We start from the raw sequence: 23,843 nt of genomic DNA on the forward strand, positions 1-23,843 counted from the left end.
AGTAGAGTCCATTTTCAAAATATATCTTATAAGTATTCCCTTCAGTCTTACATTCATATTTAATGACACGTCAACAATCATCCGTTTTACTTACAAATTTCGCCCCGTGTCTGATATCGTCGTAGTCCACAAACTCTGGACCAGAGTATGAATCTGACATTTTGGTAAGTCTGAAACAAGAATCATGTCATCATGGAGTCGTGACAATACACAGTAGCTAACTAAAGTTAACGTTCGCTAGTTAGTTATATCGACAAGCCAACTAGCCAAGTTAGCTAGCTATTACTCAATGAACATGTAACGTTACCAAGATAACGTACCACAGGTTAATTGACTGCTAAAACGAGCTAACTAACGTTAGCTAAAAGTGACAGTTCCGCCTCTAAATAACTTGTCTAACTAAGTGCTAACATTACAACAAACTGGGTTAGTTAGCTAACGTTATCTGGTACTGTGCTTCCTACCAGTAGCTAACTAACTATAACGTTAGCTAGATGATAGACAGGATATATACATCCAACTAGTGAACCATTGTCTAACTACAGGGGGGGGGGCATCAGATAGCCCGGAGCATCGAACCTCACCTTGAAACAAACGTTTGTTAGCTTATTTAGTTTTGTTGGCTCGCTTACTAGCAACTACGCACCGTTCTTTCCTCGCTTTGCCGCGAGACAACATTCAGCTACTTTATCTCGACAGCTACTTTATCTCGACCATTAAGTACACTAGCTACAAAAAAATAACGGCCAGTGCACAAAACTTGCCTTTCTTGTTCACTTCCTGAAATGATTTGTAAGTCTGTTTTATGGCTGGCAACATGTTCATTATGGGAGGCGCTGCTTGCATTTCTAATCCGTTGCTAGTTTCCTAACCACATCACACATACATAAATAAGCAGTCATAAACCCCGCTTATTTCTACAATGTATCTTCTTAATTTTTTTTATTTTAAACCTAACCTTATCCACATTGATAAGCTTATGCCTAACCTTAAATTAAAACCACATTTTTGTTTTAATTAATTTTTACGATATAGCTAGTGGAAGCATTCCTCCTCGCTTACGTTCACATGATAAAGTCACATGACAAAGTTACCAACATCCACTTCCGGAATGTAGCGAAACAAAATAATAAAGATGGTTAGAAGATTCCCTTCCTAGCCCTAAGAAAAAGCGTCACGTCTCTGTATCTTCGAACGAAGCATGCTGATGTTGTGGTGAATATATGTAATCATACATTAGCCTGTTACAACCAATCAATTCAGCTGTGTTATATTTACCTCTATCTCATCTCTCTTTTCTATGTGGATTCAGATTGTCATGGTGGAAAATTCTCCCTCCCCCCTGCCAGAAAGAGCCATCTACGGCTTTGTTCTGTTCCTTGGCTCACAATTTGGCTTCTGTAAGTCCCAGTCATATGTCCTTTGTGTTTAGTCTGTTTAATGCAATGACTGTTGAAGTTGGGGATTCAATGCCATATGATTATCTGTAGGCTATGTGAAAATGCCAAATTAGCTCTCAAATGTAGTGTCAATCAGAATTGTTTTATGTACTTTATGTTTTTGACCCATTTCTGCTCCTTCTGCAGTTTTGTATTTGGTGTGGGCCTATGTACCAGATGAATGGCTTCATTCAATAGGGCTTACTTACTGGCCTCAAAAGTAAGTCGATCGAAATGAGACCACTGAACATGTTTATGATTTACCTAATAATCCATATAGAAAAATAATACATCGTTATATAAGGTAGAGCTACATAACTGAACTTATTGACAATCTGCTAGTCTTTTTCCTTGATACCTGTATTTTGTATATTACCCATGATGGTCCTGAGTGAGTTTATTTTTTATATCCCATCTGCTGTCTCTGTAGGTATTGGGCTGTTGCTGTGCCAATCTATCTGCTGGCTGCAGTAGTAGTCTGTATAGTCATGTTGTTTGGGGTGAACATGATTAACACTGCTCCACTCAGCTCAGTGGACAACATAACAGGTAAGCATAAGGCAGCTGGAGACTGACTGTATGGACACTATGTCCATACAGTCAGTTGGAATTACTGTATGTCTGATCTGAAAGTATAATTCATGATAATCTGCATTGTAAGATTTCAGTATACCAGACCTGTGTGAGTCCTGTAAATATTTTCCCTTGCCTTTCATGGTTACTTAATTCAGTGATCAGGTTCAACTGGTTCCTCCAGATATCTGGAAAGTTCTACAATCACTCTATTGTTGTGAATTCCTATCTTTGTCCTTGTTTTAAACCAAGAAGTCCCATTTGAGATGAAAATAAAAACATTTTGTTTTGAGTCATGGCCGAGAAAGGAAACTCAACTCCAAAATTGTATGTCACAAGACAATTAGACTAACAGATGACAGTATTTACGACCTGAAGTTTTTAGCGCTAAAAGATTTTGTACCATGGATTTGTTTTCTATTAGGTTTTCTAATATCTGTCTCTCTTAGTCTAGTAACCTTCACTGTAACCTATAGCCTACCTTATTGTCTTGAACAGATGTCTATGCCAGAGGTCAGCGGATAGATGACTGCCAGAAGAGGGCCATACCCAGATTAAAGGATGTTTCCATCAGTGAAGTGAACAGAATTTTTTATTTATCACCTCAATGACAACCAGAATTGTCCCAAAGTGAATACGGGACCAGGAAGTATTGCATTACCTCAGTGAGGATGCTGACTAAGAAAATTAACAAATAGCTGATTGATGCAGTGTTTTATATGCACTGCAGAGATAATTGCTTGATGGAAAAGTGTTTTCTCTTATGATCTTTATTTAGTATTTGTCAAGAGCTACAGTTGTTTTTCCCCTATTGTAAATGTCTTTAAAATTATTTCCTTTTTTTTAATTGGAATTTTCATTTTGTGGTATAAATTATTTTTTGGTCTGGATTCACAAGTCGTCTGAAAAATAAATCTCCGAAGCTCCTCGAGCGTTCCGTAGAAAGTTCTTGGCTGCAATTTATTTATCACAAACTTCACACACATTTTCATGTTAATATGTTCATTATCTTCTCGTCTTAAAACCATGTGAACTGATCTTAATTATTATATTTGTGTTTTTTGGTTTAACTTATATAGGACTCCAGGCTGTGGATATGCTGTTGATCAATGGTATTAGTCTTAAAACATACCTACATGATATAAGGTATTGCTCGCCTGAGGTAGAGTACCTAGTATTCATCTATATTATTCATAGACATCTATTTACCACCACAAACCGATGCTGGGTCTAGGACCGCACTCAACGAGCTGTATAAGTCCATAAGCGAACAAGAAAATGCTCATCTAGAAGCGGTGCTCCTAGTGCCCGGGGACTTTAATGCATGCAAACTTAAATCCGTTGTACCTAATTTCTTGTCACGTGCAATCAGAGCGAGAAAAAACTCTAGACCACCTTTACTCCACACACAGAGACACATACAAAGCTTGCCCTCCATTTGGAAAATCTGACCATAATTCTATCCTCCTGATTCCTGCTTATAAGCAAAAAAGCAGGACGTACCAGTGCCTGGTACTTCAATTCGGGAAGTGGTCAGATGATGCGGATGCTACACTACAGGACTGTTTTGCTAGCACAGACTGGAATATGTTCCGGGATTCATCCAAAGGTATTGAGGAGTATACCATCTCAGTCACCAGCTTCATCAATAAGTGCATTGAAGACATTGTCTCCACAGTACCCGTACATGCATATCCCAACCAGAAGCCGCGGATTACAGGTAACATCCGCACCGAGCTAAAGACTAGAGCTGCTGCTTTTAAGGAGTTGGATACTAATCCGGACGCTTATAAGAAATACCGCTATACCCTCAGACGAACCATCAAACAGGCAAAGCGTCAACACAGGACTAAGATTGAATTGTACTACACTGGCTCTGACGCTCGTCGGATGTGGCAGGGCTTGAAAACTATTACATACTACAAATGGAAAACCAGCCGTGAGCTGTCCAGTGTCGCAAGCCTATCAGACTAGCTAAATGCCTTTTATGCTCGCTTTGAGGCAAGCAAAACTGAAGCATGCATGAGAGCACTAGCTGTTCCGGACGACTGTGTGATCACGCTCTCCGTAGCCGATGTGAGCAAAACAGGTCAACATTCACAAGGCCACGGGGCCAGGAGGATTACCAGGACGTGAACTCAGAGCATGCGAAGACCAACTGGCAAGTGTCTTCACTGACATTTTCAACCTCTCCCTGACCAAGTCTGTAATACCTACATGTTTCAAGCAGACCACCATAGTCCCTGTGCCCAAGGAAGCGAAGGTAACCTGCCTAAATGACTACCGCCCCGTAGCACTCACGTCGGTAGCCATGAAGTGCTTTGAAAGGCTGGTCGTGGCTCACTTCAACACCATCATCCTGGAAACCCTAGACCCACTACAATTCGCATACCGCCCCAACAGATCCACAGATGACACAATCTCAATCGCACTCCACCCTGCCCTTTCCCACCTGGACAAAAATAACACCTATGTAAGAATGCTGTTCATTGACTACAGCTCAGCGTTCAACACCATACTACTCACAAAGCTCATCACTAAGCTAAGGACCCTGGGACTGAACACCTCCCTCTGCAACTGGATCCTGGACTTCCTGACGGGCTGCCCCCAGGTGGTAAGAGTAGAGACAGCACATCTGCCATGCTGATCCTTAACACTGGGGCCCCTCAGGGGTGTGTGCTTAGTACCCTCCTGTACTCCCTGTTTACCCACGACTGCGTGGCCAAGCACAACACCAACGCCATCATTACGTTTGCTGACGACACAGCGGTGGTAGGCCTGATCACAGACAACCACGAGACAGCCTATAGGGAGGAGGTCAGACCTGGAAGTGTGGTGCCAGGACAACAACCTCTCCCTCAACGTGATCAAGACAAAGGAGCTGATCGTGGACTACAGGAAAAGGAGGGCCGAACACGCCCCCATTCACATCAACGGTACTGTAGTTGAGCGGGTCGAGAGTTTCAAGTTCCTTGGTGCCCACATCACCAACAAACTATCATGGTCCAACACCTTTTCCCCCTCAGGAGACTGAAAAGATTTGGCATGGGTCCCCAGATCCTCCCAAAAGTTCTACAGCTGCACCATCGAGAGCATCCTAACCAGTTGCATAACGGTCTGGTATGGCAAATGCTCGGCATTCGACCGTAAGGCACACGGCCCAGTACATCACTGGGGCCAAGCTTCCTGCCATCCAGGACCTATATACTAGGCGGTGTTAGAGGAAGGCCCAACGTATTTTTAAAAACTACCGTCACCCAAGCCATAGACTGTTCTTTCTGCTACCGCACAGCAAGCGGAACCGGAGCGCCAAGTCTAGGTCTAAAAGGCTTCATAACAGGTTCTACCCCCAAGCAATAAGACTGCTGAACAATTAGTCCGGGTGGCCATTTATTATTTACATTGACCCCCCCCCCCCCCCCCCTTTATTTTTACACAATGCGTAGTCACTTTACCCCTACCTACATGTACAAATTACCTCAACTAACCTGTACCCTGTACCCCCCCCCCACCCCGCACACTGACTCGTATATAGCCTTGTTATATTATTGTAACTTTTTATTTTTTACTCAAGTTTATTTAATCAATCTTTTCTTAACTCTATTTCTTGAACTGCATTGTTGGTTAAGGGCTCGTAAGTAAGCATTTCACGGTAAGGTTTACACCTGTTGTATTTGGTGCATGTGACATAAAATTTGATTCGATTTTTATGGTCCACCATCCACTGTATTGAGCCTGTTGTCTTATTTGAAGGCTCGGGACAAGGAGAGGGCAGTTTTGTCGCCATAACTGGCATCACTCCTCACGATTGGAGTTTGCTGAAGTTTTTAGATGCACCTTTTCCATCACCTCCATGTGACAGGACAAATATTTGACTTGCAGATGAACCCTGGGCAGCCAGGTGACCTGACCACAGCAGCTTGCACATCATCTGCTCTTCAACATCTTTTGATAATCCATCATCACGGACCACTCGACTAACTAATGAAAATGCAGATGGAAAAGGTTGTGTAATGGAATGTATAGAATTAGGGGTGCTGTGTGGAACAAGATGAGTTGGTCTTATGTTAATCCAATGACTATTGATAAGTCATAAATATGAGATCATTGACTTCTCCATTTTAGAATGTATTAACCTTTGGATGATCTAAATCAAGTATTGTGCTTGTGCTTCTATGATGTGCTCCATTCAGTTGGGGTGAGGACAGTAGGTTTATGACCTTCTGAACTCATCAGACTGCAAGTGAAATGGTCACCTCACTATCTCCTCATCTTCAGTCTGTCTGCCCACCTCAGTGACAAAGCCACCTGCTGGGGCCTGACAACCCCCTATCATCTCCTCTCGGCCCTAGCCTGTCCCAGCCAGCCCACCAGACAGGTCAGCCGGCCACCTCAGCCAGGCCGCCCAGATAAACTATCATAAACAAACAAGAGGTTGGGATCAGATGGCTGGCCAGCATTTAACCTCTGGAGGGCCACCAGGTCCTTCAGCCTTGCTTGGAAACCAAGCTGGACCTGATGATGGAGAGACCACTGCCATTCCCCCTTGTGAGTGTGTGTTTGGGGGGGGGGGGGGGGGCGAAAGGCCATGCTGGCCAGTCAGTTGAGGGCTAAACTTGCCCCAAGTCTCACCTTTAGCCCAGGCTTTGATCACTGGATCCAGTATCATTAGGAGAGATTAGGGAGTGACCAATCCAACTTATTTCCAAAGGTTTTCTAATTGTTTTCTGATCTCTCTGAGTTCCAGGGAAATATTCAGTGGTGGACCATAATGTTTAGAAGATCCCATATAAGATCATCACAACCTTGGTCATTGTAAATTAATTTGTATACTCTTTCTGTGCCATTGAAATTCATTGTTATTCATGTGAGAGATGAACACCTTCCTAATATTGTTGCACGCCTTTTGCCCTCAGAACAGCCTCTATTTGTCGGGGCATGGACTCTACAAGGTTTAGAAAGTGTTCCACAGGGATGCTGGCCCATGTTGACTCCAATGCTTCCCACAATTGTGTCAAGTTGGCTGGATGTCCTTTGGGTGGTGGACCATTCTTGATACACAAAGGAAAATGTTGAGAATGAAAAACCCAGCAAAGGCACTTAAATCTTTTGTCTTGCCCATTCACCCCCTGAATGGCAAACATATACAATCCATGTCTCAATTGTCTCGAGGCTTAAAAATCCTTCTTTAACCTGTTTCCTCCCCTTTGTCTACACTGATTGAAAGGGATTTAACAAAGGACATCAATAAGAGACCATGGAATGAGCAGGTGTTCCTAATGTTTTGTCAACTCAATGTATGTACTAAAAGAGTCCGTGGATTTGCAGTGTTTGACATATGCCTGTTCCTCGTCCTCTATTTTGCTTATCACGGTTGATTGGATCTGTTTCTTCCCTTTGTAGCATGAGCTTGTACTGGCTTGTCCTAGTGGTTAGTGAGGCCTTCTAGGACCCCAAGACCTAAATGTTGACAGGTTCATGCCATCTGATTCCATTTGCCTTTGTGTTGCACGGTAATGTTCCTTTTGGAGCAATATCTGCTGTCTTAAAAAAAAAAGAGTATTGGTCAGCCCATATTAAATTAGTGATACTCACTGTGATCTTTGTACATTTAGGAATATGTTACTTACTAGTTTACTCCCAAATGGGAGTAATGTGCTTAATAGCAAATACCTCTAATAATCCATGAGCCAGACCCCCATATTTGGGCAGTTGGACTCACTTGGGCCGATGATAGTGATTTCTTTAAAGGTGTATGTCCCCAGAGTTGGAAAATATGTGATAGCAGTGCAACAATGAACCCTTTCATCCCTCCATTCCATACATTTTTCCCATTGGGATTTTACCCTATGGTAAACAATGTCCATATACAACAAGTTATTGCTCGCATATACCCTTTAATCATATATCATTGGCAGTTATCCATCAGTTACATTTTCGGAAAGCTCAGATCAATAGAACTTTGACCGTTGATCTCTGGAGTACATATCATAATTACCTGTATAAATGACTTTAAAACAGAAACCCTGGTACATTTTAAACTTTGTTTGACAAGTGGTTCTGAAAGTTCATGAAATTACCTTTTAAATTATATATAATATAACCAACTTTTAAAGCACCAGCTACAACTATTGTTCAAATCTCCCATATTGTGCCATTGACATTAGAATGTTGGAAGCTTACCCACATTATTCCTTGTAATGAGGCAGCTATGTTTTGGGATTGTAACTTTTGTGATATGGGCACACACAGCTAGAACAGGGTTTAAAAAATATTTGTAGATAACTGGGCCATCACAGAATTCACTCATTAACCCCACAGAAGCCTTTTTTTCTAATATGGCTGCCAAACAACTCAATGGGGTCTTATTGGACAATTTCGCATGACCATACCTGTATGAAATATAATTCTAGTATATCCAAAAATATCTTAAATGTTAATAGTGATGTAGAATACACAACCACGTAAGCCAGGTGTGCCAGATGTATAAAGATGTTACATTATTCACATAATTGTAGTAAGAATGTGCCCAAAAGCTATCTAAATTGCTGATTTCTGAAGATATGATAAATAATTGCAATATTTAATCTTCAAACATAATATGGACATGTGCATGTGAATAGTCATGGATGTGAGCTGATTAAAATGATGTTCAATGTTGTCTTATTAACTGTTTTCATAAAACAGAACTAGAAACTTGCAGCAAACATTACAATGTAATATTCCATAGGAAGGCCTACACGTTTTTACCTGATGATGAGAGCAGAAAACCATTTCATCTAAATTAAAATGCATTCTTACTATGGGGCCATAGCAGATTGGTCTGTTACTAGATTAATTAAAGTAATATAATTGGCCTCAAAAGGCCCAACATGGGATTTTACTACTGTACATTGTAATGGAATGAACAGGGCATGGTTTATGGTCCTCATAATGAAAACAGCTACTAGGATAACATTGATCATTTTAATCAGCTCACATCTATGACTATTCACATGTAGATATCAATTTTACATGTTTGAAGATGAAAATGGCAATTATTAATCATTACATCTTCAGAAATCAGCAAATCATTCTTACAACAGTTATGTGAATAATTTAACATCTTTATATATCCGGCACACCTAGCTCATGTGGTTGTGTATTCTAGGTCACTATGAACATTTTAAGATATTTCTGGGCATGCTAAAATTATATTTCACACAGATATGGTCATGCAAAATTGTCCAATAAGACCCAATTGAGTTGTATGGTGGCCATATTGGAAAAAGGCTTCTGTGGGGTTAATGGGTGAATTCTGTGATGGACCTGTACCTACAAATCTTTTTAAAAACCTGTTTTAGCTGTGTGTGTGCAATTTGGTGCCTCTATCACCAAAGTAAAAATCCCAAAACATTTTTATTTTACCAGGTAAGTTGACTGAGAACACGTTCTCATTTGCAGCAACGACCTGGGGAATAGTTACAGGGGAGAGGAGGGGGATGAATGAGCCAATTGTAAATTGTAAACTGGGGATTATTAGGTGACCATGATGGTTTGAGGGCCAGATTGGGAATTTAGCCAGGACACCGGGATTAACACCCCTACGATAAGTGCCATGGGATCTTTAATGACCTCAGAGAGTCAGGACACCCGTTTAACGTCCCATCCGAAAGACGGCACCCTACACAGGGCAGTGTCCCCAATCACTGCCCTGGGGCATTGGGATATTTTTTAGACCAGAGGAAAGAGTGCCTCCTACTGGCCCTCCAACACCACTTCCAGCAGCATCTGGTCTCCCATCCAGGGACTGACCAGGACCAACCCTGCTTAGCTTCAGAAGCAAGCCAGTAGTGGTATGCAGGGTGGTATGCTGCTAGCATAGCTACCCCATCACATGGAATTATATGGCTAAGCTTCTTCCAACATTCTAATGTCAATGGGTACAACATGGGGCAATTTTTAAACAATTTCATGACCTTTCAGAACCACTTCTGAAACAAAGTTAAAAATGTATCAGGGTTTCCGTTTTAAAGGCATTTATACATGTAATTCGGATATACAGTTGAAGTCGGAAGTATAAATACACCTTAGCCAAATACATTTCAACTCAGTTTTTCACAATTCCTGACATTTAATCCTAGTAAAAATTCCCTGCCTTAGGTCAGTTAGGATCACCACTTTATTTTAAGAATGTGAAATGACAGAATAATAGTAAAGGGAATGATTTATTTCAGCTTTTATTTCTTTCATCACATTCCCAGTGGGTAAGAAGTTTACATACACTCAATTAGTATTTTGTAGCATTGCCTTTAAATTGTTTAACTTGGGTCAAACGTTTTGGGTAGCCTTCCACAATAAGTTGGGGGAATTTTGGCCCGTTCCTCCTGACAGAGCTGGTGTAACTGAGTCAGGTTTGTAGGCCTCCTTTCTCGCACACGCTTTTTCAGTTCTGCCCACACATTTTCTATAGGATTGAGATCAGGGCTTTGTGATGGCCACTCCAATACCTTGACTTTGTTGTCCTTAAGCCATTTTGCCAAAACTTTGAAAGTATGCTTGGGGTCATTGTACATTTGGAAGACCCATTTGCGACCAAGCTTTAACTTCCTGACTGATGTCTTGAGATGTTGCTTCAATATATCCACATAATTTTCCTACTTCATGATGCCATCTATTTTGTGAAGTTCACCAGTCCCTCCTGCATCAAAGCACCCCCACAACATGATGCTGCCACATGATGCTGCCGCGCTTCACAGTTGGGATGGTGTTCTTCGGCTTGCAAGCACCCCCCTTTTTCCTCCAAACATAACGTTGGTCATTATGGCCAAATAGTTATATTTTTGTTTCATCAGACCAGAGGACATTTCACCAAAAAGTACGATCTTTGTCCCCATGTGCACTTGCAAACCGTAGTATGGCTTTTTTATGGCGGTTATGTCAATATATGACAAATTTTACTGTGGATATAGATACTTTTGTACCTGTTTCCTCCAGCATCTTCACAAGGTCTTTTGCTGTTGTTCTGGGATTGATTTGCACCTTTCACACCAAAGTACGTTTATCTCTAAGAGACAGAACGCGTTTCCGTCCTGAGGGGTATGATGGCTACGTGGTCCCATGGTGTTTATACTTGCATACTATTGTTTGTACAGATGAACGTGGTACCTTCAGGTGTTTGGAAATTGCTCCCAAGGATGAACCAGACTTGTGGAGGTCTACAATTTTTTTTCTGAGGTCTGGGCTGACTTCTTTTCCCATGACATCAAGCGAAGAGGCACTGAGTTGGAAGGTAGGCCTTGAAATACATCTACAGGTACACCTCCAATTGACTCAATTGAGGTCAATTAGCCTATCAGAAGCTTCTAAAGCCATGACATAATTTTCTGGAATTTTCCAAGCTGTTTAAAGGCACAGTCAACTTACTGTATGTAAACTTCTGACCCACTCTAATTGTGATACGGTGAATTATAAGTGAAATAATCTGTCTGTAAACAATTGTTGGAAAAATTACTTGTGCCATGCACAAAGTAGATGTCCTAACCGACTTGCCAAAACTATAGTTTGTTAACAAGAAATTTGTGGAGTGGTTGAAAAACAAGTTTTAATGACTCCAACCTAAGTGTATGTAAACTTCTGACTTCAGCTGTATACCCTAGAGGTCAAAGGTCAAATTGATTCTGAATCTAAGCTTTCCAATTATATATGATTAAAGGTTATAAGCGAGCAATAGCTTGTTGTATACTGACATTGTCGTAGGGTAAAAAAAAGAAAGAAAGAGTTATAACACATAGCAGTGCAGCAATGGTAGCTTGCTATCACATATTTTCCATCTCTAGGAACCCAGACATTGTCGGTTCAATTGAGCTCAACCGACCCTCCCCTGGCTCATGGACTATAAAATCAATACTCAACTTTGATGACTAAATCAGCTAATCTGGGTGGTTGTCATTTCTTATGTGTCTATAGTTATGACATTAATAGGACATAGAGAGGCTTTATCATTCACGTCCCATTGGAAATTACTTCTGTCCTGTCTGAGGGTATATTATTAAAGACCCTGACATGTGAATCAACCCTGAACAAAAGTATTCATCCACGTCCACAAGAAATGCAGAAAATTATATGATTTTGAAATAAATGTTTATTGCTTAACTCAAATGCTAAAATAATTGAAATTAATAAAGAAAAAGGCCTTTTAAGTTTACTTTGCATCCATACCAACATATTCACTCACTAACTAAGCACATTAATATTCAATTCTATCCACATACATTCTTTACATTTCAACCAACAAACCTTCTACACAGTAACTCAAATGTCCAGCAATTTATAACACACACTTTTTCATAAACAAATTTAAAATTATTATAAATACAAAAGATAGAAAGCAGAGAAAATGTTTCACTACAAACAAAAAAGGAGGGACCAGCACAAGGCCAACTTGAGTTTGCATGACAAGGTCCTGAGAACATAGGACGTTGTCAAGGAAAATGGCCATATCTGGGTTAAAGGTGTGTTGACACTGAGCTGGTGTAAACAGAATCACCTCAGTGAGGCCAACTGCAGCCAGTGACCTGGCCTTTCCCAGCTTCCTGTGGCTGTCTCAGGTGAACACCTTGGATCCTCTACTAGACCCTCACCGCGAAAGTAGCATATCTCCTGTGACCTGCTGCACTGTCTCTCTCCCCTGTCCAATCACCCCTGCTTGTTTCCAAAACAGCAAAGATTAACTACCTATGAATTCTCTCTGAGGGGATGGGACCTGTGATCCAAACTGAGTGAATTAACCTCCAGCTCTTCCTCCATATCTTCATCATCCTCTTCCTCAGAGCTGGAGTCATCGTTGTAGAAGTGGAGAGTGGCTTGGACAGGGAAACTGTCCAAGACCTTCTTCCCCAAATTAGACAGATATTCCTCAGTCCTGGACTTTGGCATGAAGAGCCTATGGATCAGATGAATGTATTTAGTATTTTAAAATACATCTGTGTTTTACTATTTAAAGAAAGTAGAATATACCAAAATTGTCTTCATGAAGTTGATAGTTACATCAAATTGATTCAGGACACAGCTCTTTTCCCAAAATTTGTCTCAATGTGGTCACAATACCAACTTGCTTTCTTCTCTCAACTGCTAACAGTCTACATACCTGACAGGGTGCTGGAATCCATGGGCACCTTTGGTCATCTGTCTGGTTCTTGATGACACATTCCCTTGGCCAAACTAAAGAGGACAAGTAGGCATGATCATTTTCAACTCAAATTAACAGACCTATATAATAAAAAAATATAGCATTGCCAAGGACCTGTGGCAGTTAACTATTAGATATTCTTGTTTACTATGCTACAGGTTTCTTGTGCTGATAGGTTGAATGAAATTGAATTACTTTATAATTTAATTGTAGGTCTTAAGCAGTTGCAGAGAAGGGAATGCCCTTACTTTATCTAGAAGTCCAGTTTCTCTGTGACAGGCAATCCATGGTCTCCATATTACCGGATAACTGTAAATGTTGAAAATCATTTATTGAAGTGTTTTTTACTTCCATATTCTAAGTAGGTTAAGTAGGCTAAAGATACCTTTCATACCTTTGAAGTGGCTCTTCAGTCTCCATGTATCGTCTCATGCAACTCATTGGTTTGGCTTTCATAGTGAGCGACGGCAGCTGCATATCCAGACCAAGAGGGAGCATCTTCTGTCCTCGACTGACCCACTACCTGCAAACTCCGAGACTGAGAGGCATATGGTCAGGTATGCTGTTTATCAAGGCTTTCTCATCTTGACCGTTCACTTGAATAAACAAAAGTGGAGTTGTGTGGGGGAGTCTTTGAGATCTGTCTTCAGCTGTCAAGTTGCAGGTCCCCTTCCTCCACTGGTCCCTTAAGGATATGGAAATTGAAGCTTTTCAAATGTTGATCATGAAAAGTTAGTTATTCAGATATAAAAGCATTCATTTTTTGTTGTTCTCTTTTTCATTATGTTGTTTAACTTTTAGGCCCTGGCTGTCTCTGCATTTATTTTATAGGCCTATCCTATAGTTCTTGGTAAGTGTACAGGTAACATGCCTTTGTACTGGGCACAATTAGAATGAAAGGATTAGAATTAGTTTAATTCTCATTTAAGGAAAGCAATTGTATTATAATTGTATAACATTTGGTGAGTTGAGGAACAGTTATATGCAAACAGCCTCTCACATTGTGTATTTTCTCCTAATAGATATTTGAATTTTTCTTTCCCTGATAAAGTTGCAAATAATTTCTCTCTCGCTCTCACTTTCAATTTCAATTCAATTTAAGGGGCTTTTTTGGCATGTGAAACATGTTTACATTGCCAAAGCAAGTGAAATAGATAATAAACAAAAGTAAAATAAACAATAAATAAAAAAATTACAGTAAAAATTACTCTCACAAAAGTTCCAAACGAATAAAGACATTTCAAATGTCATTGAATGTGCAAATAGTTAATGTAAAAAAGGGAAAATAAATAAACATAAAAATGGGTTGTATTTAAAATGGTGTTTGTTCTTCACTGGTTGCCCTTTTCTTGTGGCAACAGGTCACAAATCTTGCTACTGTGTGGTATTTCACCAAATAGATATGGGAGTTTATCAAAATTGGGTTTGTTTTCTAATTCTTTCTGGGTCTGTGTAATCTGAGGGAAATATGTGTTTCTAATACGGTCATACATTTGGCAGGAGGTTAGGAAGTGCAGCTCACTTTCCACCTCATTTTGTGGGCAGCGTGCACACAGCCTGTCTTCTCTTGAGAGCCAGGTCTGCCTATGGCAGCCTTTCTCAATAGCAAGGCTATGCTCACTGAGTCTGTACATAGTCAAAGCTTTCCTTAAGTTTGGGTCAGTCACAGTGGTCAGGTATTCTGCCACTGTGTACTCTCTGTTTAGGGCCAAAAATGTGTCAAGTAATTATCTTTTTTCTGTTCTATTCTGAGCATCCAGGAACTGGTACAGCTCTCTTAGGACAGGTTTGGCGCCGATGAAGTTTGTCCCCGGGTCGGACCAGATCTTTCTTGGGTGCCCTCTAATTGCAGTAAAGCGTTGGTAAGCCATCAAGAAGCTCCCTGTCGACATTGTGTTGACCAGGTCTGCATGAATTGCCCTGCTGGCCATACAGCTGAAGACGACACCCCACACTTTCATTGAGACCCGTTTCTTGATGTCATCTTTGACAAGGTACGGTCCGAAGAGGTCGACTGTAGTGAACTCGAACGGAGCTGCAGGTGTGGCTCTTTCAGCAGGTAAGTCAGCCATTACCTGTTCGCACCTTCTTGCTCTTGACTTTTTGCAGAAAAGGCAGTTATCCACTACTTTTTGGGAAATTTTTCTTCCTTGGATGACCCAGGCTTTCCTCCTCATTTTCAGCCACACCTTCATGACCCTCATCGTGCGCCTCCCGTGCCAATAAAGTAGAGACCCATGCATTGAAAGGCAGAAGGGGAACTGCAGCGCCATCCTCCCTGAATCCATGGATTCTCCCACCGCAGACTAGTAACCCAGATTCTGGCTCTCTGTACACAACCAAGCGGTCCGTAGTGGTAGTTGGGAACGTCACCCCCTCTTGAGCAGCAAGATAGATGTCTCTTATTGCCTCTCGACGTTCTGTGGCGGTGATAACTCCTTTTGTGGGAATCGCCTCCCACTTTGGGGTCTCAATGGATTTTGTTGCAGATCTAAACTTTTTGGCGGCTCTCCAGATCAAAGCAACAGTCTTGACTAGACACTTTAGGCTACTAAAGCGCCTCTCATCCACCAAGTTTAGGACAGCTGCACCAGCAGGAAATCGTCCCACCAGACTTGGAAGACTTCTTCTCGCTTGGGCTCTGGTGAGTGCTGCCACAAATGACTTCTTTTGCATATTGTTAATGCTCTCTCGAGCTGTCACAGACACATCTTTTGACGACATAATTGGCCACTCGCTCTCTGGAAGATATAGAAACTCTGGCCCTTGCTGCCACTCTGAATGGGCATCAAGTTCCTTTGGCCCAGCTCCTCGAGTGATAATGTCGGCTATGTTGAGTGGTCCAGGGATCCACCACCAGTCCTGTAGCCGTGTGCTCTCTTGGATCTCTCCAATTCTATTAGCGAAGAAAGTCTGAAATCCATAGCTTTCTCGCTGGATAGCTCCAAGAACAGTCTGACTGTCTAACAAATGGTACCACCTTTTTATCTGGATCTGGGTATGCTGTTCAAAGTACTTTTTCAGGCGGCTTGCAAAGACTGCACCGCAAAGTTCTGCTTTGACTGCATCCCCCTTCTGGTCTAGTGGTGTCAGCTTTGCTTTTGACTCCACTAGTCGAATTGTTAATTGTTTGTTGCAGTTTCACCGCAGGTAGAGGACAGCACCATAGGAGCTTTCACTGCCATCTGAAAAGGTGACAGCGACTGGTTCAGTTGTTGCCTTTGGTGGAGTAAGAGCTCTTGGGAACATTACTTTGCTTAGCTGGACGTACTCCTCAAAAATTCCAATTGCATCTTTGCGGAGCTCATCCGACAGGGGAAGGTCCCATGTGTCCTTGACCATGCTGTACTTTGATTTTGCCTCTTGGAATGCCCTTCGGACCAAGATAGCCCCTCTTTGCTTTGATGGCGTTGTCAGGCCAACTGGGTCGTACAAACCAGCAACTTGACTCAGCAGTTCACGTCTTGTCAGCGGGTCTGGTGTCTGTGCTCGTACTTCTTCTAGTAGTAAGTCTTGCCCAAGTCTCATCTTTTTCTTCCGCCTGGAGAAGTTGACCCTCACCATGACATGCAACATGTCTTCATCCACAATGTAGCCGAGACCGAGCGCCTTGTTGTCTTCCTCCTTAAGCTGATTTGGCAGGACAACAATATTTGGTGATGCCTTTTCGCTTTCTCTTTTATTTTGGCCTGAGAAGACCCAAGGCTTCAGTGCAAACCCTCCTGCTTTTAGAATCAGCTCCACATTCTTTGTGATGACTTCGAGTTTTTCACGGCAGTTGTGGGATGTCAAGATGTCATCGACGTAGCTGTGCTCATGTAATACTTGGCATTCATCTGTGAGGTGGCTGAATTGAGGCAGGTTAGCCGTCTCCCTCATGGCCAGTTGTGCTATGCACCCTGCTGGCTTGTCCCCAATATTCACTCTGGTTATGGCGTATTGTTCCACCTCATCGCCCTCTGAATCCCGCCACAAGAACCGGTGTAGATGGACTTCCCTCTCCTCGAGCCACACAGAATTGTACATTTTTCTGACGTCTCCTAGAGCGGCGTAGGAGCCTTGGCGGAATTTGAGGAGGACAGCTCGAATCGGATTGAGAACGTCAGGGCCTTTCATCAGAAGGTCATTGAGACTTTGGCCTTTGTACTTCTGACTGCTGTTCCAGACAAGTCATACCGGAGTTGTAACAGAGTGGGGGTTGGGTGCGATAAGATGACTAATATACCAGACAGGTCCATTCCAGTTGGTTAGATCCTCTTTGGTCAGCTTTCTTGCAGCCCGGCGGTCAACCATTTCGTGGACTTGAGCACCATAGGCTTTTTTCCACTGCGGTTCTTTGGCGAGCTGTCTCTCTGTTCTGAGAAAGGTTGCCTCTACTGCTTTTATGTTGTTTGGCAATGTAGATGGGTCAATGAGCCATGGATACCTTGCATGCCAGTGTGGACTATCACTGTGGTCATCAGCACCAACATAAGTCAGGCCACCCTTAACAACTTCCAGCTCCCTTTCTTCAGCCAGAGTCATTTCTTTGCCACCAAGTTGACAACTGCCGCAGCGACATCCTCCACATTTTGGGGTGCAGGGGGCGCCAATGCTATCCCATCTCCACCACTCAATAAAATCCCGAGTGGAAATAGCAGAACAAGAAGACTTGATGGTAGGTTTGGCGCAGATATGTTCTTCATACATCAATGCTGCTGTTCTCATGGATCTGGCGAAGTGCGCTCTGGACTGATGTGCTGTAACTGTAGCCTCTTCAAACAGACCAGGGTGTGTCCCTGCAATTGTCTTTCCCAATGGCCCATCCCATAGTACAAGGTCCCCAACGGTGCGTATTTTCTGTGGGACCAGTCGCCCTTCCTTATGGCTTCTCAAAAGCTGTATCTGTCTTGGTCTAACAAGTTCATTTTGGGGGACATCTGGAAAGAATGTTTGGAGTCTTTTGGCTGTCACATGTTTGTGAATCTCTGCAATGCTGTCCAAACCATAGCAGAGGAGTTGGTGGGATCTGACATTGCCTTGCTCTGTGTGGACCCGGATCTTTAGGAGGTACCGTTTTGTGGTGACTTGAACTTTCATTCCTCCCACACCATGGACAACAAGGGTTATGGCTTCACTTCTAAGGTTCAAACTCTCAGCTGCATCATGAGTTATATACACTGCTCAAAAAATAAAGGGAACACTTAAACAACACAATGTAACTCCAAGTCAATCACACTTCTGTGAAATCAAACTGTCCACTTAGGAAGCAACACTGATTGACAATAAATTTCACATGCTGTTGTGCAAATGGAATAGACAAAAGGTGGAAATTATAGGCAATTAGCAAGACACCCCCCAAAACAGGAGTGATTCTGCAGGTGGTGACCACAGACCACTTCTCAGTTCCTATGCTTCCTGGCTGATGTTTTGGTCACTTTTGAATGCTGGCGGTGCTCTCACTCTAGTGGTAGCATGAGACGGAGTCTACAACCCACACAAGTGGCTCAGGTAGTGCAGTTCATCCAGGATGGCACATCAATGCGAACTGTGGCAAAAAGGTTTGCTGTGTCTGTCAGCGTAGTGTCCAGAGCATGCAGGCGCTACCAGGAGACAGGCCAGTGCATCAGGAGACGTGGAGAAGGCCGTAGGAGGGCAACAACCCAGCAGCAGGACCGCTACCTCCGCCTTTGTGCAAGGAGGTGCACTGTCAGCGCCCTGCAAAATGACCTCCAGCAGGCCACAAATGTGCATGTGTCAGCATATGGTCTCACAAGGGGTCTGAGGATCTCATCTCGGTACCTAATGGCAGTCAGGCTACCTCTGGCGAGCACATGGAGGGCTGTGCGGCCCCACAAAGAAATGCCACCCCACACCATGACTGACCCATCGCCAAACCGGTCATGCTGGAGGATATTGCAGGCAGCAGAACGTTCTCCACGGCGTCTCCAGACTCTGTCACGTCTGTCACGTGCTCATGTGCTCAGTGTGAACCTGCTTTCATCTGTGAAGAGCACAGGGCGCCAGTGGCGAATTTGCCAATCTTGGTGTTCTCTGGCAAATGCCAAACGTCCTGCACGGTGTTGGGCTGTAAGCACAACCCCCACCTGTGGACGTCGGGCCCTCATACCACCCTCATGGAGTCTGTTTCTGACCGTTTGAGCAGACACATGCACATTTGTGGCCTGCTGGAGGTCATTTTGCAGGGCGCTGGCAGTGCACCTCCTTGCACTAAGGCGGAGGTAGCGGTCCTGCTGCTGGGTTGTTGCCCTCCTACGGCCTCCTCCACGTCTCCTGATGTACTGGCCTGTCTCCTGGTAGCGCCTGCATGCTCTGGACACTACGCTGACAGACACAGCAAAACTTTTTGCCACAGTTCGCATTGATGTGCCATCCTGGATGAACTGCACTACCTGAGCCACTTGTGTGGGTTGTAGACTCCGTCTCATGCTACCACTAGAGTGAGAACACCGCCAGCATTCAAAAGTGACCAAAACATCAGCCAGGAAGCATAGGAACTGAGAAGTGGTCTGTGGTCACCACCTGCAGAATCACTCCTGTTTTGGGGGGTGTCTTGCTAATTGCCTATAATTTCCACCTTTTGTCTATTCCATTTGCACAACAGCATGTGAAATTTATTGTCAATCAGTGTTGCTTCCTAAGTGGACAGTTTGATTTCACAGAAGTGGGATTGACTTGGAGTTACATTGTGTTGTTTAAGTGTTCCCTTTATTTTTTTGAGCAGTATAGTTTGTATCCGATGCCAGGTCGATCAAAGTCCCAACTTTTTGTCCTGCATTGGCCTTGACCTCTAAGAGCATCATGATGACTGGCCACTCCACTATTCCATTCTCTGCTAGAAGACTGGGTTGGTTGGACACAAGAGAGGTTCTGGCTATAGTGTTGCAAAAGGCATTGCAACACTTCTCTGCAAGTTCAGGTGAGAGACTTTTAATGAACTCTTCTTGGGCTTGGGTATAACGCTCTCTTGCGTCACCTCCCACTTTGCTGTTATTGGACCTCTGGACGACATTCCCTTTGGATGTACCAGCTCTCGGGCAGAGGTAATAGGGGTGTTCTGCAGCACGCTGTTCTATGCAGTCTGGCCTCCTGCACAGAAACTCTGATTTACAATAGTCACCTTCCTTGTGAATCTCCAGGCATCTTTTGCAGGCTCCCAGCTTCCTGACAGCATCTCTTTTCTCTGACAGCTTAAGCGTGCGAAACTTTTGGCAGAAATATAGCCTTTTCTTATGCTTGCAGTCTCCGCAGACCACACATCCTTGAGCCTGGTCGCTTAGTTGGGTGGAGGTTCTGGTTCGAGCTTGCCGAGGTTCAGATTTCGGTTTTGGTTCCTCCTCTCTCAGTTGGTCCAGCTTCTCATAGATGGCTTCTTGACCTTGAAGAAACTTGTGGAGGTAGTCAAATCGCTTGTCTTCTTCAGCTTCATCACCTTTGCCAGCTACATGAAGAAGCCATTCCTTCTTCAGGCCATCAGGAAGTTTACTCTCTATTGTCCTTGTTACAAGAGGGTTCTTTATAGCACCGGTCTTGCCAAGCTCGTTCAGATCGACCAGGGCTTTTTCTACTGATTGGATGAGCTCAACAATCCTCCTGGGCTGGTTACCTTTAACTGCTTGGAGTCTTTGGAGCTCTTCTACTATCTCAAGGGCTATAGTTGTCTTATTTCCAAAGTGGTTCTCCAAGACCCGGAAAACCTCCTCAGCAGTTGTGTAAGTTGTCAGGTGAAGGTCTCGTATGGTCTTCTCATCCACACTGTCGAGAAGTTGGAACTTTTTAACCTCTCTGGATCCAGTAGGTTCTCCCTGCATCTGGAGCGCTTCCCAGTCTTTTTCCCACCGGTGAAACTCTCGGCGGATGCCAGAAAACTTTGGGAGGGCAGCAGGCTTTAATTTAATTGCTGGTGTGGCCACAGAACTGTTTGAAGTAGTACTCAATCTGCTGGTTTCTCCTCTGTGTGCCCCTGTAAAGTCTGCTTGTCTTATTGTGAGCTTTGGCAGGATAGTTTCAAGGTCTTTGATACGACTCTGGAAATGTTGTTGCTCTGCTGGGGGGGCCCAGCACTTCAAATGTTTATGCACCTCCTTCGCAGCCTTCACAAGTTTCTCTAGTTGTCCGATCATGAAGAGATATGCATCTGGGTTTTTACTTGGGTCCACAGCTCCCACGTTTTCTGCTTGCGACTCTGCTATTGTAATTGCTTGTGTCAGTTCATATACCCCGAAATTGGCCCACAATGTCTTTTGTATGAGGTCCTTTAGCTCTTGCAGTTTTTTCTCACACTCATTGGCTGTTTTGACCAAGTCAGACTTCTGCTGCTCGCTCAACTCCTCTGCATCAGAGTTTTCTTCAATACATTGCCCCTCTACATCATCGTTGGCTTCCAGGACTTTGCCAGCTTCTGCAGTGAGTTTCCTAAAATTGTCTCTGAGCTCCTCTTCTGACATCATTGTATGCATTCGTAGCACATTATTGGCCAGACGGGAAAACTGACGCTTCGCTGATTTCCTTGCGGTCTTTAGCTGCTCCACCAGTAATGAATCAGCCATTTCAACCACAGCAGCAGGCGGGAACAGTCTTTACTTGTCTCTCTGGACACGTGTGGTCACTTTTCTGGTCCTTTTCCAGTCTTGAGCCATGGTTTTTCACTGTCAAGTTGACCTCTTTCTTGTGCAATTCCCCACTTGAAAAGGACAATCCCTCCACGTGAAGATTTTAACTGGATTTCACTCAATAAACAGCCATAGAATCAATTGTTTGTCTTTTATTTACCATTCTTTGGTTGGCAGTAAACAGGTGAAAAACCTCAAAAAAGAGATGACAAATACAAGTTATTATTTGAGTTGACAGACTATTTAAATACACAAAATTATCCACATTCACCTCAGATAACACATTTCTGCCATTATCAAATACAAGGTTTCCACTGTTAAGCAAATGTTTCCCAAAATAGAAACCCACCATTTTTAATCAAATGAGCAGAATCAGTACACTTTTATCCAAATTTGCATTTTAGCCAAACACATTCAAAATACCTCTAGTAGCAAAAAACCACACTTATTTTCTAATCAGCAGTTAAGCAGACAAATCCTACATCTTTTAGCCAAAGATTTTCCAGACTATACATTTGTTACTGAATTAAGAACTTGGTTTACTAAGATTTCTACAAAGTTTAAATTACTTTTAACCATTTCAAACAAGTTCTATCAACAATGAATTTGGCTCTTCTTACTTTATACCCCACAAACAACATTTGAAGTTATAAATACCACTGCAAAAGTCCTATCAAAGTTAAGAGTTAAGTCTGTGTTTTCCAGAGTATCATTAGCAGTGCACTGCTTAAGTCAGTCTAACAAAACATGGCCAATATGGCGCTTACCGGCTGTCTTTCACAGTTTTGTGGAGGGCTTGGACTTGCACAGTCACCTTGATCACATAGATGAAGTTTCCTTGGTCTTGTGGTGCTATAAATGCTCCTTTCACTGCGTTCTAAAGACAACAGCAGAGCCAGGTGCTGGCACGCCCAGATTGCCTGGAAGATTTGTTCCACCTGGTTCACCACTGATTGAAGGAGGAGGAGTTTCACCACTGAGGAGCTCCCAGGCAGTTTGACAGCACAACCATGCTTGTCATTTATGAACATTTTGAAAATCTTGGCTCTCTCTAATTCTCTCCTTCTCTCTTTCTTTCTCTCTCTCGGAGGACCTGAGCCCTAGGACCATACGTCAGGACTACCGAGCATGATGACTCCTTGCTGTCCCCAGTACACCTGGCCTTGCTGCTATTCCAGTTTCAACTGTTCTGCCTGCGGTTATGGAACCCCTACCTGTCCCAGACCTGCTGTTTTCAACTCTTAATGATCGGCTATGAAAAGCCAACTGACATTTATTCCTGATTATTATTTGACCATGCTTGTCACTTATGAACATTTTGAACATCTTGGCCATGTTCTGTTATAATCTCCACCCGGCACAGCCAGAAGAGGACTGGCCACCCCTCATAGCCTGGTTCCTCTCTAGGTTTCTTCCTAGGTTTTGGCTTTTCTAGGGAGTTTTTCCTAGCCACCATGCTTATACACCTGCATTGCTTGCTGTTTGGGGTTTTAGGCTGGGTTTCTGTACAGCACTTTGAGATATTAGCTGATGTACGAAGGGCTATATAAAATAAACTTGATTTGATATGATTTGAAGAGTACTCTATGACTACCCACTAGGCAAAAACTAGTTGAATCAATGTGGTTTCCACTTCATTTCAACCCAAATGAGGACGTTGAATCAAAAAACTGTGGAAAACTGATTGGATTTGCAAAAAGTCGTCAACCTAAGGGAATTTTGTTATTTTGTCACCTAACTTTTAACCTAAATCCAATGACTAGTAATGGCGTTGGAGGGGATGGCTGCTGTTTTACGGGCTCCTAACCAAGCTATTTTTTGGTTTTTCATGTTGTTTGTAACTTATTTTGCACATAATGTTGCTGCTTCCATCTCCTATTACCGAAAAGAGCTTTTGGAGATTAGAACAACGATTACTCACCTCGAACTGGACAAAGACTTTTTCTTTAACGAGTCAGATGCGAAGGCTATACTACTTTCTCGAGACCAGGCCCAAACGCCCGTCATTTGTTTGAAGAAAAGAGGGAGAAAAAGGAGGCAGAGGTTGGG

The 23,843-nt window shown here is 42.9% G+C and overlaps 3 protein-coding genes across 15 annotated transcripts in view; 1 reads left to right on the forward strand and 2 right to left on the reverse strand.

Annotated features, from left to right (window-relative positions):
• LOC129868403 (E3 ubiquitin-protein ligase TTC3-like) overlaps nt 1–1,020 on the reverse strand; it is a 67,810-nt gene extending 66,790 nt beyond the window's left edge. For 9 of the 11 annotated variants that reach the window (XR_008761759.1, XM_055942361.1, XM_055942355.1 and 6 more), the window contains exons 1-2: nt 765–1,020; nt 95–170 (exon numbers count right to left, since the gene is read on the reverse strand). Coding sequence is in view for 10 of the 11 variants with exons in the window: in XM_055942361.1 (XP_055798336.1) it covers nt 95–160 (66 nt within the window). In the remaining variant the exon portion in view is untranslated. The other 2 variants (XM_055942352.1, XM_055942353.1) reach the window with 2 other exon arrangements.
• Nucleotides 64–2,960, forward strand: LOC129868406 (phosphatidylinositol N-acetylglucosaminyltransferase subunit P-like). Of its 3 annotated transcripts, none has more exons than XM_055942370.1 (5): nt 64–164; nt 1,313–1,400; nt 1,587–1,659; nt 1,870–1,988; nt 2,511–2,960. In XM_055942370.1, exons 2-5 carry the CDS (start codon nt 1,319–1,321, stop codon nt 2,621–2,623), a joined length of 387 nt encoding a protein of 128 aa, XP_055798345.1. In that variant the 5' UTR covers nt 64–164; nt 1,313–1,318; the 3' UTR covers nt 2,624–2,960. The 3 variants fall into 3 exon arrangements, with proteins under 3 accessions (XP_055798345.1, XP_055798343.1, XP_055798344.1); XM_055942368.1 differs by lacking the exon at nt 64–164 and adding an exon at nt 1,083–1,138; XM_055942369.1 differs by lacking the exon at nt 64–164 and adding an exon at nt 1,102–1,215.
• A 9,192-nt stretch (nt 2,961–12,152) lies between these two features.
• Nucleotides 12,153–22,805, reverse strand: LOC129868407 (protein ripply3-like). The gene is made up of 5 exons (XM_055942371.1): nt 22,562–22,805; nt 13,577–13,867; nt 13,431–13,491; nt 13,141–13,214; nt 12,153–12,936 (listed from the first exon to the last, which is right to left on the reverse strand). The coding sequence occupies exons 2-5, from the start codon at nt 13,678–13,680 to the stop codon at nt 12,729–12,731; spliced, it is 447 nt and encodes a 148-aa protein (XP_055798346.1). The 5' UTR covers nt 13,681–13,867; nt 22,562–22,805; the 3' UTR covers nt 12,153–12,728.
• Nucleotides 22,806–23,843: the final 1,038 nt, after the last annotated feature.

Source organism: Salvelinus fontinalis, chromosome 13 (assembly GCF_029448725.1).
Source record: "Salvelinus fontinalis isolate EN_2023a chromosome 13, ASM2944872v1, whole genome shotgun sequence".
In the NCBI taxonomy this organism is placed as follows: domain Eukaryota; kingdom Metazoa; phylum Chordata; class Actinopteri; order Salmoniformes; family Salmonidae; genus Salvelinus; species Salvelinus fontinalis.